General features: G+C 41.2%; 1 protein-coding gene across 1 annotated transcript in view; it reads left to right on the plus strand.

The window, feature by feature from the left end:
* The first annotated feature begins 2,640 nt into the window (after positions 1-2,640).
* LOC124009761 (potassium voltage-gated channel subfamily H member 6-like) overlaps positions 2,641-19,809 on the plus strand; it is a 65,532-nt gene continuing 48,363 nt past the window's right edge. The window contains exons 1-2 of the mRNA XM_046321908.1: positions 2,641-3,409; positions 6,197-6,427. Coding sequence (XP_046177864.1) covers positions 3,334-3,409; positions 6,197-6,427 — 307 coding nt within the window. The 5' untranslated portion in view covers positions 2,641-3,333. The remainder of the gene's footprint in view (positions 3,410-6,196; positions 6,428-19,809) is intronic.

Consider the following 19,809-nt stretch of genomic DNA (forward strand, 5'->3'; position numbering starts at 1 on the left):
ATAGATATATTTAGGGTGTTGTGCATCCCTGGAAATAATCATAATTAATTTCAACATTACAGTTTTGAAAACATAGATTGTCCTAAAAAAGCAAATTACAAATTCATGTACTGAATTTTTTTATTTTTTACTAGGTAAGTTGACTGCAAACACATTCTCATTTACAGCAACAACCTGGGGAATAGTTACAGGGGAGAGGAGGGGGATGAATGAGCCAAATGTAAGCTGGGGATGATCAGGTGATCATGATAGCTTGGGAATTTAGCCAGGACACCAGAGTTAACACCCCTACTCTTACAATAAGTGGATCTTTAGTGACCACGGAGAGTCAGGAAACCCATTTACCATCCCATCCTTAAGACGGAACCCTACACAGGGTGGTGTCCCCAATCACTGCCCTGGGGTATTGGGATACTTTTTAAAACCTTTTTTTGTAGACCTGAGAAAAGAGTGCCTACTGGCCACTTCCAGCAGTATCTGGTCTCCAATCTAGGGACCAACCCTGCTTAGCATCAGAAGCAAGCCACTAGTGGGATGCAGGGTGGTATGCTGAATGAAATGTTACCACTATTTAAAACCATGTCTATCTTTATTTCCCAAAAACAATCATAATCACTTTTTGTCGTTTAGTCATTTTAAGCATCTTTTAACTCAGTCTTAACACCTCAGAAAAACGTTGTACTTTTTCTAACACGGGACAGGCCTTGTTGTTTCTTCATACCTCAGCGACAATGCCCTGCATTATGCCTGTTAAGAAAACCCTTCAATAGAGGAGGTGCATAAAGATGGTGTGCCCCATGCACTTACCACAAATTCCTCGTTTTTCTAAGTTCGCCGGATTGTACATTGCTCTCCGTTACTTTTTTTGGTATGGTCATTATCATAGTATACATTATCGCAATTTTAGCTTCAAGACTGAACAAAAAAAAGTAGATTGTGCTGATTTATTGGCACATTAAACCATATTGCGTGATGTAGTTTAAAAACTGAGTGGATAGTGCTAATGACGTCAGATTGTATGAATTCTGCCAACTTTATGCACATTCGCCATTTGCTCAACTTGCCATTGGCTCAACTTACCCTAAGTCTGTAAATCAAACTGTGTTCTGGGTATGTGCTAGAAGTATGGTCATAAACTTTGTCAAGGGAAGATAAGATAAAGAGGTTAAATACCTTGTAAGACTGTGAGGCTCATTAAGTGTTCCTTTGGCAGTTCGCAGGTAGTTTATTGTCAAAGCTCATACAGTATTGACAAAAACAACTGTACTTCTATTGAAAAGCAAATGTCAACAGGACAGATAAACTAGTTGGAAAATGCTGTAGTATAGTCCAATTTTTCATGGTGTCAATCATCTGTAGTCTTACCAGGTGGATAATTTTATAGTTTGGATAGAACAAAGTAGCATTGGAAAACCTTTGTTAAATTTGACTGGCTTGTCAATGGGCAGTGTTTTGACATAGAAACATCCTTAGTTTGGGACTAGGCCTACAGTCGGAAAGCAACAGGCAAAGTATACGGAAATCTTTGCTAAGAGCACATTATACCAAACATTCCAAGATGGCTGAAAACCCATCCTTGCGGACATAACAAGGGCTATAAAGGAAATATGAACTTCAACCTGGGTGCAAGCTTAAGCTTGTCTCTTGAGGCCCAGGTTCAAGAGACAAGCTTGCACACAGGTAGAGTTTCATATTTCCGTTATAGCCATTGTTAAGTGTAATGACCATAATGGCTGAATCAAATGCCAAAGTAGAACCTGTAGACAGTGGAGCATAAACAGACGAGGTTAATTGCACATGAGAGCAAAATCCTAAGATGGTTAGCATTCAAACCTGGCCATTTATAACCTGCTGTTGCCACCTGCTGGTCATACTGTAACCTACCACAAACCCTCTAGTAATGTGCTTTCTGTGTCTCTAGATGGCAATCACACCCTTCATTATTCAGTCTGGAATGATGGCACATGGTAGAATGTGAATGAGCATAGAACAGGTCGTGAGTAAATTATGCTATAAGATAGGTAGGTAGGCTATTTAATAGCATATATTTTAAATGATTCACAAAGCATGAATCTCTGATCTAGGCCTATGTGTAGAAGTTTTACCCTTTGCAATATCACAATCCATTTTTAACACAGAGAAAGGAAATATCCTGTTCAATAAAGTCATTTCTGAAATTGTCAACCTGAGTTTGACTGTATAACAACAAGACAAAAACACTCCTTGGACAATGGACAGAGACAAAAATCCTATGGGGCACAAAGTACATTAAATTCGGTGGAGAACAATGTACATGACATTGGCCAGTGTGGAGGTCAGGGGGGGGGGTGAAAGTTGGAGAATTGTGCCTTTTCAAAACACCTGAAACAGCTGTTTCCTGCAACCTAGAGCCATAATCAGTATGCTTAATTCTATGCAAAACATTTTTAAAATATGTTTCTACATATCTAAGCATGCCAGTTGAGCTGTCTGTATCCTGACTTTAAAAAAAATGCTTCTCTGCATCTCTGCAAAACAATAATAATTGGAGTATTATTCAGGACATTTAGTTATTGCTTTCTTTTCTAAAATCAACCAACCTTGCCAGCAGGCATGCCAGCTAAGATAGTTAGACAAGCTAGCCGAAATGGCTTCTTGGTAGCTAGTTATGAGGTTGAGAGTTTGGGAACCTATCTGGGCTAGCTGAAGCCAACTTCATACAATTGCTAGGTGGCTAGTAGTATCACAGAGACGCATCTGACAGAGATGCAGAGGTACTTATATTTATCCTGTTGTCCTTTACCCTGTTACAGTAACGGGAACTAGTTTATTGCACATCCCAACTCTCCCTCCCCCAAATTAATATTATTATTTTCCTGAGAACTCCATCCATTACTTGATAGAACTTCGTCATTTCAAAAGCAAAGGTTGCAACCACGGTCTGACAGTGAAACAGGATAATAGAGCAGTAATGTCAAAGATGTTCTAATTATCGGCAGCAACAGTCCTGTAGGCACCTGTGATTTGGAATTGCAGATTTCACTGAAGAGGCGTTGCTACTTCCAAGCAGGGAAGAAAAGGATGGATACATCATCCGTAAACATCAAAGCAGGTCGGTTGATACACGGCCAAGTATACTATTTGTTTGGGTAATGTATAAATACAATCGTCGGAGTGTCTGCTTTAGAAAGTGATTACAAAAGTAGTTGACACGTCACGTCGCAGGACTTGGTGGTGGCTGTGACATGTTTTCAGCTACTTTGGGATTTTTATAGGGGCCACATAGGCTACAGCGGTGCAGAGTGCGAGATCTAGACAAGAGCCTGCAGTCCAACTTTCCATACCGCCCAAAAGATGCCTGTTCGGCGGGGACACGTGGCTCCTCAGAACACTTTTCTGGATACAATCATCCGAAAATTCGAAGGACAGAGTAAGAACTTTTTTTCTTCAATATTGAGTCATCTTGGGGAACCATGCTGTGATTTGGAATGTAACGCAAACCGTGTCTTTCGATTTGCAAAATGCGTCTTAAATGCAATTTGTCCCGATTAAAATGAAAATACATGGCTATTATTGTAGGTAATCTGCCCGTGTTCATTAAAGTTCATAGGTTTCATGAGATGTGACCACTTTCTATTATATAATGTTATGATTGTCTTGTAAAAAGGAGCGTATTGTCTCTGCAAAATTTTGCCTTGATATGACTTAGCAAATATTGAATCAAATAATATAGGTGAAGATTAAATATGTACAGTATGCCACACATTTGATTGTGTAGTCTCAGGGGTAATTCTATGTTTACCCTCTTGGTATTTGAATTTTACACACATAGTCTAATGATAAAGGCATGGATACATTTCTACCTGACATTTACTGGGAGACCAACATTTCAAGTGGATATAAATAGGGCAGCAGTGTCTGTCAGAGCATAAATATGGCTTATATCACAGCAGGACCTGAAGAACCCGAGCTGCATTTCTAAGCAGGATGGGAGAGCGTAAAGCAGCTACATTTCAATAACTAAAATCCATCACTGAATGTTTCCTTCTGGGGACATATTTTGATACCAAAACGTCATCTACTTGTTTTTCCGAGTCTCTAAACAGTTTATAGTTTTGATATAAACAGCAAGTCTAGTAGTTGAATGTGAAAACAGACTTGCACCTTACAGATTCTCCTATCTTATTTCTCATGCAAGGTTACATGCCTTGGTGTCACTGATATGGCATGTTTGGTCAAGTAGAATAACCAATTTAAATTGTATTTTAGTTTACGAAAGATTCAATCAGTAAGGCTTGCTTTAAATGTATCCTGTAAGCACAGGGTAATGTGGGGTAACTAGCCCCCCCTAAGAACAATGTCCAATTGCTGATACAAAAAAGCAAAGTTTGGTAAAAATGAGGTATGTGGTTGATGGATGGTCATGCTTAGGCAAGCAAACTATGAAGGGAAATACAGTGCATTCAGAAAGTATTCAGACCCCTGGACATTTCCCACATTTTGTTACGTTACAGCCTTATTCTAAAATAGATTAAATAAAACATTTTCCTCAACAATCTACACACAATATCCACAAAGACAAAGCAAAAACATGTTTTTAGAAATGTTTACTAGGGCTGGCCTCCTGGCCAAACTGAGCAATCGGGGGAGAAGGGCCTTGGTCAGGGATGTGACAAAGAACCTGATTGTCACTCTGACAAAGCTCCAGAGTTCCTCTGTGGAGATGGGAGAACCGTCCAAAAGGACAACCATCTCTGCAGCACTCCACCAATCAGGCCTCCACCGAACCACCTCAGTAAAAGGCAAATGACGGCCCACTTGGAGTTTGCCAAGATTGAACTCTTTGGCCTGAATGCCAAGCGTCTCGTCTGGAGGAAACCTGGCACAGTCCCTACGGTGAAGCATGGTCAAATCAAATTGTATTTGTCACATACACATGGTTAGCAGATGTTAATGCGAGTGTAGCGAAATGCTTGTGCTTCTAGTTCCGACCATGCAGTCATATCTAACAAGTAAGTAGCTGCATCATGATGTGGGGATGTTTTTCAGCAGCAGGGACTGGGAGACTAGTCAGGATCGAGGGAAAGATGAACAGAGCAAAGTACAGAGAGATCCTTGATGAAAACCTCTTCCAGAGCTCTCAGGACTTCCGACTGGAGCCAAGGTTCACCTTCTATCAGGACAAAGACCCTAAGCACACAGCCAAGCCCACGCAGGAGTGGCTTCGGGACAAATCTCTGAATGTCCTTGAGTGGCTCAGCCGGAGCCCTTGAACCTGATCGAACATCTCTGGAGAGACCTGACAATAGCTGTGCAGGGACAGTCCCCATCCAACATGACAGAGCTTGAGAGGATGTGCAGAGAAGAATGGGAGAAGCTCCCCAAATATAGGTGTGCCAAGCTTGTAGTGTCATACCCAAGAAGACTCTAGGCTGTAATCGCTGCCAAAGGTGCTTCAACAAAGTACTGAGTAGGGGTCTGAATACTTATGTGAGTTTTTTAGTTTTGTATTTTTAATACATTTGCAAACATTTAGAAAAACCTGTTTTAGCTTTGTCATTATGGGGTATTGTATGTAGATTGATGAGGGGGGAAAAAAACGATCCATTTTAGAATAAGGATGTAACATAAAAAAAATGTGGAAAAAGTTAAGGGGTCTGAATACTTTCCGAATGCATTAGTTATTTAATGAAATCTTAATTTTACAAAAGGGCAGTTTTTCTCAAGTACTTTGGGTAACTGCCCCCCTGAAGATTAGTGTTTAAAATCTATTTTTTAAATGTATAATTAACTCTTAAAGGCTAAAGTCTGTGTGTCTTATTTTAATTAAATAAATCAAATATTTAAACAAAATGGTATTGCACATTTCACTATTAATAATCTTCGCACCATCTCATGTCCAAATCATCCTAAAGTATCTGAAATTCAATGATGTAATTCAATTCAATGATGTTACTTGAAAATGATTTGGACATAATTTGGAAAATGCTAATTTAGGTACCATTAACTTACATTAGATTGCCAGGGGGACAAGTTGCCCCATCTGGATCCGATGATCATTCCTCAAACTATTTAATAAAATGTCTGATTGTATTCTGACTCATTCACTGAAGCCTGTACTAGATTGAACTGTAGTAGACTGTATTATATGTGATGACAAATTGCAATGACTCTTTAGATTAAAACAATATTGATCTATTACTCCCTCCCTCCTCAGATCGCAAGTTCATCATCGCCAATGCTCGCGTGGAGAACTGCGCCATCATCTTCTGTAACGACGCCTTCTGTGGCATGTGCGGGTACACGCGCGCTGAGGTCATGCAGAAGCCGTGCACCTGCAGCTTCCTGTACGGGCCGCACACCAAGAGGCCTGCCGTGGCCCAAATGGCCAAGGCTCTGCTGGGCTCCGAGGAGAGGAAGGTGGAGATCTCCCTCTACGCCAAAGATGGTACGACCCGACTCGGCACAGCCCGCCAGGGCTTCAGCATGGCTCTCATTTTATTTTTAAACGTAAAAAACACATAGGAATAGTGGTTATAAAGTATTTCATTCATCAGTGTTTAATCTATCTTTTTAGGTAATGCCAGATGCTTTTATTGAGATAATGAGATCCTTATAAAGGATTTGGGTATTGGTTAATCCTAGTTTAGTAACACTTTACTTAAATGCTCTGTCATAAGGACCACATAACACTGTCTTGACGATGGTACAGAAATAAATGATGTTTTTTGGACCATATAGCTGGAGAATGAGATGTGCATATTGAACATTCTATTTCCCCTCACAATGTCCAAATGGTCCATGTGTTTTTGTGAATCTATTATTTATCTCATAGGTTCCAGCACACAGCTGTGCCAATTACAAGAAGAGATAGGAAAGCAATGAACTATAGATAGTGTTTTTATGACATCTTGATTGCTCTCTTCAGTGCCTGCCTCATGCCTCTCCACTGTACTCTAAATCGACATGATGCTTCCTACATTCAGAAACACAGCACACACAGCACACACACACACACACACACACACACACACACACACACACACACACACACACACACACACACACACACACACACACACACACACACACACACACACACACACACACACACACACACACACACACACACACACACACACACACACACACACACACACAGGGCAGGTGGGAATAGCGTAATCAAAACAATAGTAACAAAAGACAATGAGTTGTGACCAAGCTCACTCATAACATTCAGTGAACCATATGTTTCTTAGAGCTTGGTGGGAGCGTGGTTGTCCTATGGTGCAGGATAGTTGCTTGTCTTTGGGACATTCTCAGCACATTTAATTAAGGAACTTGTCAAAATAAAGTTTTTTTACTTTAAACAGAATGTTTCCTAAAAGTTCAAACATGGTTACATTTTTTGTAATGTTCTAGGAACGTTCTCCAAATGGTTTGACATGGGGAATGTTCTCCAATAGCTCAGAGAATGTTATGAAACAACATTCTTCTGTGGGAATTTCAATACTTCAGCATAACGTTTCCTACAGGTTTATTCATGGTTCTATTTAAAGTAATGTTCTCAAATTGTTCTGATAATGTTATGAAAAAACGTTCTTCTGTGAGAATATCAGTACTTCAGCATAATGTTTCCCACAGTTTTCCTCATGGTTCATCAATTTAAAGCAATGTTTATATTTACAGTACATTTTAGTCATTTAGCAGCCGCCCTTATCCAGAGCGACTTACAGGAGCAATTAGGGTTAAGTGCCTTTCTCAAGGGCACATCGACCAATTTTTCACCGAGTCTGCTCGGGGATTCAAACCAGCGCTCCTAACCGCTAGGGTACCATAAAAAACACAAGTAAACATAAGTAACATTTAAATAACATTCTTAGAATATTATTTAAAAACATACATTCCGTTCTCAGAGTCAACTGAACTCTCTCTATCCTCTATCTTGTTAAGTGTGTTCAGGTGTGTTGGCCACGCCCACTAATTGGCCACACTCGATCTTAATGAATGCTTGTTAAAATGGGGTCAGTTTGAATAGACAAAAATTAACAGCTTTGTGTGAGTTTAAAAAATACGGCATGCCAGCTCCATTCTGGTGGCGCAGTGGACTAATTCCATGAATAGAGAACAGAAGATCATAGGTTTAAATTTCAGTGATGCTGTGACACAATAAAATAAATGTGTTTGCATGCCTAATGCCAGGTGGACACAACACAACTTTTAAAATCCTAACATTGGTGAGCCTCTCACATAACAACCATCTTTCCTGTAGTTTTTTGTCTTGAAAACGTAGTGGCACAGACGGGGCATCACACACTAAAAGATTCTTCACTTGGTCGTGATGATTCTCGATACAACGCTGTCTCATTACAACGAGGATGTGATGTGACTAGATAGCTAGAATGTGCATTGTCTCAAAGCAGCCTCATAAACATTTTCAGTCAGACATGAGTTGAAATATCTAGCCAATACATTTTGAGTTCAATAACATTGTGTGTAAATAGCTTGTCAGAGCTGTAACGATTTGACACTATGGCAAGTACAAACGCATACTAGTACCGGTCATTGCTCCTGCTCGAGACTACACATTCTGGGTGATGTGATACAATGTCATCTCACTAGCTCCTCCTCTGGAGAGCTCTAATTGGCTGTTGCTGATCACCGTTCTCAAATCTTGTCGCTGCATATCTCACACTACAAGAGCATTGCAGATTTAGTGCAGAAAATATCTGGACGTCTGGGACTGCACAAAGACCGGATTGGTAGCCCTCAGATTGCGTCTCTGATCCGCTCACATTAAACATGCGTTGGGAACGGCTGTTTACCCCGAGTAGGCAACGACATGGGGATTTTGTTTCCGATCTCCAAAACCTGTCTGGCACAGCTAAATCGGGGCCAAACTTGTGAACACCCAGCTTAAGCAAATTCATTTCCATGTGTCCTATCTATGCTTGGAGTTCAAAAAAGTGAACCCAAACTAAGCTAACAGTGTTATTAAAAGTCTTATTGAAACATTCAGTGAAAGTTTTAAGGAAGTTATTCAACAACCTCCAAATAACCTTTACATTTTATTCCCAACATTCCCAACATTTAGAATGTTCTCAGGTTATTTGATGGTAATTAAATAATGTTCTATCATTTCCATTCTCAGAACGTTAATAAAACCTCACAGGAAAACTTTCAGGGAACCATAGTAAAACATTCTCAGAACCTCCCTGCAACCTAAAAATGTATGTTCGCGGAACAGGCAATATTTTCACTTCTGTTGTCAGAACGTTTAAAAAACGTTCACTTTTACCGGCCAATAAACATATGGCTTTGTTCCCAGACCATTACATTACATTTACATTTAAGTCATTTAGCAGACGCTCTTATCCAGAGCGACTTACAAATTGGCCAATGTGAAACCAAAAACGTCCAAGGAACCAAATGTGCTAGCTGGGGATGGCTTGAAGGACGATTACTCACTATGGCTCTCAAATCCCAAAGGTAACCCCTGGATTTTCAAATGGTTGCATAAGAGTCTAAAACACACAATGCCCTCTCCTCTGTCTGTTTCAAGGCTAGGAGGAGCAGAGCAGGGGGCGGGAGACAGTATTGTATCATGTAAAGGGCAGATTTAACTTTTTGTGTGCTGGAGACTTATACCGTACGTAGGTGTTCATATTTTACGAGAGATTAATACATTCCTAATTATAAATCCTTTTGCATAACAGTCTGTGTCAATATAGACTGAGGTAAATGTAATAACAGCATGCACAGCATGCATAGGCATTGGATTCAGTCATTTGTTAGTTAAGATCAGGGAGTTCATAGCCAGCCAAGCTCTCAAGCAGGCAGGTGAATCGATGATCTCACCATATACACAGTGAGAGACCCTACTAATACACCTAAACTCTCACTAGATTGAAATGGTCTTTGTAAACAAGAAAACATTTGGCACAGTGTGTCTCAGTCCTCACAGTTCATCTCTCATGAGAGGTTATTAAAACACAGGTGAATTGCCCACCAGAGTATTAATTCATTCCAGGAACTCAAATATACTGACGACAAACATTTTTATTTAACTAGGCAAGTCAGTTAAGAACAAATGCTTATTTACAATGATGGCCTGGGAACAGTGAGTTAACTGCCTTGTTCAGGGGCAGCTTAGGGATTCAATCTAGCAACCTTTCAGTTACTGGCCCAATGCTCTAACCACTAGGCTACATGCCGCAAATCAGTAAACATATTCTCAGAAATGAAATCCCCGGAAATCAGTGTCAAACTTGGTAACGCTGCAATGTGTTTGCATTTAAAAGTTGCAGGCAACTGATGTATTTTACACCTTTGAGCCATATAATGTTGAGGATCAGAATACAGTGCCCATTTAGTGAGTTCCTGAGTGACTGAGATCTCCTTGAGGGGATTGGAGTAATGACCTCGCTAAAGGTGTAGATAATACTGTAGAATATAGCTGGAATACCCTAATGGCTATGGAGATAACCTTGGTGTTCACTACATCCTCAGTTTAATCCTAGTTAACCCCCTGAGAGTATGCTCTGTGAATGATAGATGTACCGGGTGTTTTTTTTTTGGGGGGGGGGGGTGCTGCTAATTGGATTGTTATTTTCTGTAAAGAATGTCGCAGCAGCTTAATGTTGAATTTGTTGTGAATTACATTGCGGAGGACTAACAGGGGAATTATTCCAAAATGTATCCAGATTTTGTGAATGCTGTCTTCTGGGCCCAGTTCAAGCACAACAAAGCTCAGGTTAGCATCCCCCTGCTGCCTAAATCTCTTTGGATTGTAGAACAAGCCCAATTTAATCTGCTTTAAAATATGATAGTGTAAAGTTACAGCACAGTAAAGCTTTCTTCCAGGATGATTGAGGCTCAAGGTAACTTTGGATATGATGACATCTCATCTCGCAATCTGCAAATTATTGGATGTATTGTCCTTACAAAATGGGCTCAAAGTCAAAACAGCTGTGTATAGTATATTGTGTACAGTTGAAGTCGGAAATTTACATACACTTAGTTTGGAGTCATTAAAACTCGTATTTCAACCACTCCACAAGTTTCTTGTTAACAAACTATAGTTTTGGCATGTCGGTTAGGACATCTTCTTTGTGCATGACACAAGTAAATTTTCCAACAATTGTTTACACAGAGATTATTTCACTTATAATTCACTGTATCACAATTCCAGTGGGTCAGAAGTTTACATACACTATGTTGACTGCGCCTTTGAACAGCTTGGAAAATAACAGAAAATGATGTAATGGGTTTAGAAGCTTCTGATAGGCTAATTGACATCATTTGAGTCAATTGGAGGTGTACCTGTGGATGTATTTCAAGGACTATCTTCATGGGAAAATCAAAAGAAATCAGATAAGACCTCAGAAATAAATTGTAGACTTCCACAAGTCTGGTTCATCCTTGGGAGCAATTTCCAAATGCCTGAAGGTACCATGTTCATCTGTACAAACAATAGTACGCAAGTATAAACACCATGGGACCATGCAGCCGTCATACCACTCAGGAAGGAGGCACATTCTGTCTCCTAGAGATGAATGTACTTTGGTGTAAAAAGTGCAAATCAATCCCAGAACAACAGCAAATGACCCTGTGAAGATGCTGGAAGAAACAGGTACAAAAGTATCTATATTATCCACAGTAAAACAAGTCCTATATCGACATAACCTGAACTGCTGCTCAGCAAGCAAGAAGCCACTGCTCCAAAACCCCCATACAAAAGCCAGAATACGGTTTGCAACTTCACCTGGGGACAAAGATCGTACTTTTTGGAGAAATGTCCTCTGGTTAGATTAAACAAAAATAGAACTGTTTGGCCATAATGACCATCGTTATGTTTGGAGGAAAAAGGGGGAGGCTTGCAAGCCGAAGAACACCATCCCAACCGTGAAGCATGGGGGTGGCAGCATTGTGTTGTGGGAGTTCTTTGCTGCAGGAGGGACTGGTGCACTTCCCAACATAGATGGCATCATGAGGATGGAAAATTACGTGGATATATTGAAGCAACATCTCAAGAAATCAGTCAGGAAGTTAAAGCTTGGTCGCAAATGGGTCTTCCAAATGGACAATGACCCCAAGCATACTTCCAAAGTTGTGGCAAAATGGCTTAAGGACAACAAAGTCAAGGTATTGGAGTGGCCATCTCAAAGCTCTGACCTCAATCCTATAGAAAATGTGTGGGCAGAACTGAAAAAGGGTGTGCGAGCAAGGAGGCCTACAAACCTGACTCAGTTACACCAGCTCTGTCAGGAGGAATGGGCCAGAATTCACCCAATTTATTGTGGGAAGCTTGTGGAAGGCTACCCAAATGCTTCCAAATAATAATTGAGTGTATATAAACTTCTGACCCACTGGGAATGTGATGAAAGAAATAAAACCTGAAATAAATCATTCTCTCTACTATTATTCTGACATTTCACATTCTTGAAATAAAGTGGTGATCCAAACTGACCTAAAACAGGGAATTTTTACTAGGATTAAATGTCAGGAATTGTAAAAAAAACGGAGTTTAAATGTATTTGGCTAATGTGTATGTAAACTTCTGACTTCAAATGTACATAGAGAGAGGATAAATAATTTCCATTGACATCCTATGTTGAGTCAATATTTAGTGTCTCGTTAGCTGTATTGAAGTGTAACTATAGTTGGGTTTCAGTGCCTACACAACCCCCCCCCCCCCCCAGCTAAATCACATTGATATGGTAGTAATGCCTCCCTAGTTGCTTCTCTGTGTGAGGCACCACATGAAGCACAAGGACACACTGGCACGTGACACTGGTCGTCTATCTCTCCTGTGGTTTGTGTGTAATTGGCTTTTCAATTTGGGAGCACCATGTCTTTTGGCTGCCTTCCATCCACGAGACAGAGATTTGGGACTGGAACTCCTGAAGATTCCATCCTCTCATTATTAGCATTGGAGCAGAAGACTTGGAAGAGAGTAATGAATTCTATTTGGGTCATTATTATGGCACCTTAATCTGGTTTAAGAGTGGAAGATAAATGCTAAATCCTGTTAAATGGGGATAGGGCCAAGCCAAGCTGGTGATTATTACAGGAAATGAGTTACTGTGGCTCTTTCACTCTTTTCCTGTAGGATCACCATAGTCAATAATCCATATTTAAAGACTTGGTTATCATGATGTCCTGTACTAAAACCAGATCATTCAACCCATTAAGTAATTTGATTTTTATAAGGATCCCCATTAGCCGACGACAATGGCGACAGCTAGTCTTCCTGGGGTCCGTGACATAATGAAAAAGACCACAGACAAAAATACATTACAATGTACATATATCTAAAACATTAGCATGGACATTAGAGACACACACAATCTTAAAATGAAAACTATAGTTATGCTAAGAGTAGCACACTTGTCTAGGAAAAGTCTATTGGCTATACAGTACAGAGAGAGCATTTGCCTGAATTGATATTATGTGTGTTGAGATATATGATATACTGGATTTTCTTCATGAGAATTTTCTTTAGAAACATTCCTATCACCCTCCTTCACATCAGACTGTAAATTTCTCTGTCATATACAGTAATATTAAAACTGTTCTGCATTAATATCTTATTACATTTTTTGCCCTCCTATCACTTTTGTTATAGTTTTTTCCTACATATATTGTTTCAGCTGACCAACTCAGTGGACTTGTGGCTGGAGTGTCAGTGACGGGTAGCCTAGCGGTTAATTAAGAGTGTTGGGCCAGTAACTGGAAGGTTGCTGGTTTGAACCCCAAAGCTGGTGGAAAGTCTGTCCATGTTCCCTTGAGCAAGGCTCTTAACCCTGCTTGCTCTGGATAAAAGTATGCTTTTTGAAAGTTGTGAGTTCAATCCCTCGACGAGTCATATGAAAGACATTAAAAAAATGGGACCTGATGCGTATCCGCTTGGCACTCAGCATTAAGGAGATAGATTTGGGGTAAGGCCCTGCGATAGACTAGGGACCTGTCCAGGGAATGTGCTTGTACGTCAAGCTGCCTCATGCTACAGAAACAGGAGATAGGCTCCTGCCCTATTAGTTGTTCTGGCTCGCACAAGCTAAGACTACTTACTTACGATTTCTTTAGCTACTGTATGAGATGGAAGCCCCCATGAGGAAGATAACGTGTGTCATATGTCATATGGCCACAACTAAACAGAACTTAATGAGATCCTGTTTCGGGTCTAAATCAGAATGCTATGGACATATTACACATCCCAAAATATATTTATACTGTTATTGTCTTAAGAAGGATGTTGTAGTCCCTCCCGGGTGGCGCAGTGGTCTAGTGCACTGCTTCGCAGTGCTAGCTGTGCTACCAGGGACTCTGGGTTGCAGCCGGCCGCAACCGGGAGGTCCATGGGGAGACGCACAATTGGCCTAGCGTTAGGGAGGACTTGACCGGTAGGGATATCTTTTTCTCATTGCGCACTAGTGACTCCTGTGGTGGGCTGGGCACAGTGCGTGCTGACCAGGTCACCAGGTGCACTGTGTTTCCTCTGACACATTGTTGCGGCTGGCTTCCGGGTTGGATGCGCGCTGTGTTAAGAAGCAGTGCGGCTTGGTTGGCTTGGGTTGGGTTTTGTCTCTCCCGAGCCCGCATGAGAGTTGTAACTACTAACAATTGGATACCACGAAATTGCGGCAGAAAAGGAGGTAAAATAAATTTCACAAAATTTTAAAGAGGTTGTTGTATAAACATATCTCATAGAGTGAGTTCTTCATGCTATCCTGTGAATTGGTGTATTGGTATGCATTTTATTAGTTGAAAATATTTAGAAATTTCCAGACATACTGTAGCCTACAGCCTTCCTGAAGTTCTCCTTCAAAACAAGTCACGATTCAGTGATATTTCTTTGACGTCATACGCTGACAGATGCATACAGTAGGAGCAGAGCAGGATATATTATAAATCTGCAGTGCAATTTCTGCCACAGGCCGCAGTGTAAGTCGTTTATTACTACGTCTGGGCATGGGGTAATGAAATTGTCCCTCTGTAATGGGAAAAACAGTATCTACTCTAAACTGGGGTTCTGTAATACTAGCTTGTCACTGAAATAAACCAATCTCGGAAGTCCGATTTGGGAAACGACTGTTTTTTACTACTATGGGTAATGTCACAGTTCAACGTACTGCAATATCAAAACTACTTTTAGTGTTAAGTGTACAGTTATTTTCTTCTTGAAAAGAGTGTAGTTTGAATGACTATCTCTTCTTAACTCTAAGGTTAGCTATTAGAAAGACCATTATTTTGTAACGATCAGAGGGGTTTTCACTATGGTTGAATACCGGTGACTGATATACCGAATTAGAGGTTGACACAGGAGTGAAAATTCATTCCTGTCTTGTCCTGTCAAAACTTTTCCGTGCTGTCTCGATCCTGCAACAGTTCTATAACCCCAGAACTTTCCTGTCCCGTCCCGATTAAAATCAGCCCTGTCCCATGCCCATGTGTACTTGTAGTAATCTGAAATAACTTCCTCTGTTAAGTGCTCCTCTGTTTGTCCCCTGCTCAGGGGGTTTCCACTAGCCCAACCGGCTGGCTGGTGACACTATTATTCCTATTATGTCATCTGTGTCCAACTGGACTGAATTTTGCTATGTTTTATTTGACCTTTATTTAACTAGGCAAGTCAGTTAAGAACAAAATCTTATTTACAATGACGGCCTACCAAAGGCCTCCTGCAGGGACAGGGGCTAGGATTAAAAATGTAGGACAAAACACACATCACTCCATAAAGAGAGACCGAAGACAAGTATGCAGCTGGCTATACACTACTGAGGTATAATAAGAGCTGGAGACTGCATCCACGATGTCTACCCGTTGTTCTATTCACATTCGCATACGCCGATTTATGGACCGTCTATATTCAGGTTGCATCCGGTTTATACAGACCAACATCATATGCACACTAGCACTGTTACATTGGTGCCGTGACCCGGATCACTGGTTGCTGCGGAAAAGGACGAGGTCAAAAGGGGGGTGAGTGTAACCAATGTGAAATGGTTAGCGTGGTGCCAGCTAATAGCGTTTCAATTGGTGACGTCACTCGCTCTGAGACCTTGAAGAAATTGTTCCCCTTGCTGTGGTGCTATGTTCCCCTTGTCGATGTGTGCAGAGAGTCCCTGGTTCGAGCCCAGGTAGGGGCGAGGAAAGGGATGGAAGCAATACTGTTACATATGGAAATTGTCTTTCTGTATCAAGCATCTGTTAACTGCAGTACAAAGACTGCTGCAACCTGATTGGCTCAAGTAGCATTAGCCACCCTAGTGGAAAATGTGTTTTATTAAAGGTGCAATATGCAGAAATTGCTCTGATTTTTATTAAGTAAACTATATTTGGCCTACACACAGTTTATAACTATTCCTATACTGCCCGATTTTGTCCCGTCCTGTCCCGAACGTAATTCTAGAACCTCACTCCCATTCCAAGACCTGCGGAAGGGAGGGAGAGCGGGGGGGAGAGAAAGAGAGAGGCCTGGGAGACCTTTTTAGATTTAGGTCTGATGATGAGCTGAGCTCCCCAGTCTCTCCCCTTAATTACTCTCTTTGGTTCACTTGACCGTTTTGACATTCAGCTTCATAATAAACACGCTGAATGCCGTGGAGGGTGTTTTTAAATGTTTGAGACCATTTTGTGTAAAACAAAATAAAGTTGCATAGACATATAGGGAGGAGGGATTAATATTTTCCTGAAAATCCACCAAGGTCCAATACCAAAAATAATTCATATTTATCCCGCAAAAATCGGAAGTGCCCATTTAAAACCAATATGGTCACAATGACAGGGTTCTCCCCAAATCACGGCTCTGCTACACTACAGCCAGGGGGGCATCCGGCATTGCCATCACACAGGGAGGGAATGCTTCCTTTTAAATCAGTGAAAGCTGCTATACTGCCTGTGTTGCGGTTGTGTTGAGTCATGTTCAATGGCAGCGTCGAAGCTCAGAAAATGCAGAGATTCAATTCTCGATGGCTATAAAGACACACGCCCAAATCTATATTTCATTTCACAATTTATAAAATTAGGGTTAGGGTCAGGGTTGAGGGTTTGGTTAAGGTAATGGTCAGTATTAGGTTTTTACTAATCGGTTTAAGCGTCAGCTCTCTCGAGATGGGTGCTGTGCCACCTTGTCCGCTTGGCCGTGCCACTATGTAAAGATTTCAGAGCAAATTCAACTGATATTTAGTAATGATATAAAAACTATCTTTTCTCACGAATGACATTGTTGTGAATTGCGAGACAGGCCGTTCATAAATTCAGAGCGATATCACATTCCTCTATTAATTCAGCGCATTCCAGCAGCAGGTTATCATGACACAAAGCATGCTCAGGACACACAAAGCGCACCTCGAGACAGAATACCTCCTATATTTGGCAAAATCTAGCTGATGATTATACAGATACTGTAGATGAAGAGTGGAAATATTTTAAATACCAACCCACTGGGCACACACTGGTGTAAACAACGTTGTTCACATGGCATTTCAATGAAATTACATTGAACCAACGTGGAATAAATGTTGAACTGATGTCTGTGCCTAGTGGGAAGGTATGTGTTTTGACATGCATAGGCGAGAGACATGCTTTGACAATGCATTGCAACCTATGGATTACAGAATAAAGTTAGGAATTTTCATGTGAGACAGGAATCTGCATTTTGGGTTTCAGTGGTATTGGGATTGGATAGGGAAATAGCCTTGAATCTAGGACAGGAGAGCTGGCTCTCCTCACAGACTTCATGTCTGTGACTTAGATGCCTATGAAGTGAATTGTGCATTGTCCTATAAAATGTGTGACTGTCTGAAGAGTCACAATAACAGCTCAAAGAGGTAAATGTTATTTTATAGGCTATACTGTAGAGGTTTCCTGTAGAGTTTATTAACTGCATTCGGGTTGTGTGTACAGTCCTGCAGTGTCAATTATGTGCGTGCTTTGAATTTATTGCGACTTTGTGTGATGTAAATATGCTAGGCTAAAGGCTTCTATGCGACAATATGTTTGGATAATGTGCTATTACATTTTTTGCTAAATCTGCTGCTATGCATGTTGTATATTTTGTGGAATTGCATTAGTGCGAAATTGGGGGAAATATGTGGAATGACCACTCGGCTGTCCTGTACTGTGAGCTTGTGTTGCCTACATCCTCGCGGCTGAACAGTTGTTGCTCCTAGACATTTCCCCTTCACAATAACAACACTTACAGTTGACTGGGGCAGTTCTAGCAGGGCAGAAATTTGAAGGAAAGTGGCATCCTATGACGCTGCCAAGTTGAAAATCACTGAGATTCAGTAATGCCATTCTACGGACAATGTTTGTCTATGGAGATTGCATTGCTTGGTGCTCAATTTTATACACTAGGAAATAATTCAGACCCCTTCACTTTTTACACATTTTGTTATGTTACTGCCTTATTCTAAAATTGATTCAAATGTTTTTTCCTTTTACCCTTTACCCACGAATCTTCTTGGGTATGACGTAGCGTATGCTTGGCACACCTGTATTTGGGGAGTTTTTCATTCTTCTCTGCAGATCCTCTCAAGCTCTGTCAGGTTGGATGGAGAGTGTCGCTGCACAGCTGTTCTCAGGTCTCTCCAGAGATGTTCAATCGGGTTCAAGTCTGGGCTCTGGCTAGGCCACTCAAGGACATTCAGAGACTTGTCCCGAAGCCGCTCCTGCGTTGTCTTGGCTGTGTGCTTAGGGTCTTTGTCCCGTTGAAAGGTGAACCTTCGCTCCAGTCGGAGGTGCCAACCGCTCTGGAGCAGGGATGAAGGATCTCTCTGTACTTTGCTCCGTTCATCTTTCCCTTGATCCCATTTAGTCTCCCAGTCCCCACCGCTGAAAAACATTCCCACAGTATGATGCTACCACCATGCTTCACCGTAGGGATGGTATTGGCCAGGTGATGAACGGTGCCTGGTTTCCTCCAGATGTGACGCTTGGCAGTCAGGCCAAAGAGTTCAATCTTGGTTTCATCAGAGAATCTTGTTTTTCATGGGGCGGCAGGGTAGCCTAGTGGTTAGAGTGTTGGACTAGTAACCGGAAGGTTGCGAGTTCAAACCCCCGAGCTGACAAGGTACAAATCTGTCGTTCTGCCCCTGAACAGGCAGTTAACCCACTGTTCCCAGGCTGTCATTGAAAATAAGAATGTGTTCTTAACTGACTTTGCCTGGTTAAATAAATTAAAATGGCCTGGGAGTCCTTTTAGGTGCCTTTTGGGCAGGCTGTCATGTGCCTTTTACTGAGGGCTGGCTTCCATCTGGCCACTCTACCATAAATGCCTGATTGGTGGAGTGCTGCAGAGATGGTTGTCCTTCTGGAAGGTTCTCCAATCTCCACAGTGGAACTCTGGAGCTCTGTCAGAGTGACCATCGGGTTCTTGGTCACCTCCCTGACCAAGGCCCTTCTCCCCCGATTGCCCTAAGAAGAGTCTTGGTGGCTGTAAAGTAACAAAATGTGTAAAAAGTCAAGGGGTCTGAATAATTTCCGAATGCACTGTCGCTACTAGAACTAACGCTTTAAGTAAATAGTTACAGTCATGCAGTACGGTGTACAGTCAGCAGCAAGCAATTTGGCAGTTACACCAGTGGGCCCGGTGGCAATAAATTAATAAAACCAAAAGCTTACCATGACTTGGAAGAATTCCAGTGTTGGATAGCCATCGCCAGCTAGCTAACATAGAATGATACTATGTTTGAGCCAGGTGTTTGAATAGGCTAAACTAGCTAGCTGCATTCGACGCTAGCTAAGTAAGTGAAAGTAAAAAAATATATACTATTAAATCTCTCTCTTGCTTCTCTATCATTTTGAAAGAAATTAATTTGTTCA

Source organism: Oncorhynchus gorbuscha, linkage group LG22, assembly GCF_021184085.1.
Source record: "Oncorhynchus gorbuscha isolate QuinsamMale2020 ecotype Even-year linkage group LG22, OgorEven_v1.0, whole genome shotgun sequence".
Taxonomy (NCBI): Eukaryota; Metazoa; Chordata; class Actinopteri; order Salmoniformes; family Salmonidae; genus Oncorhynchus; species Oncorhynchus gorbuscha.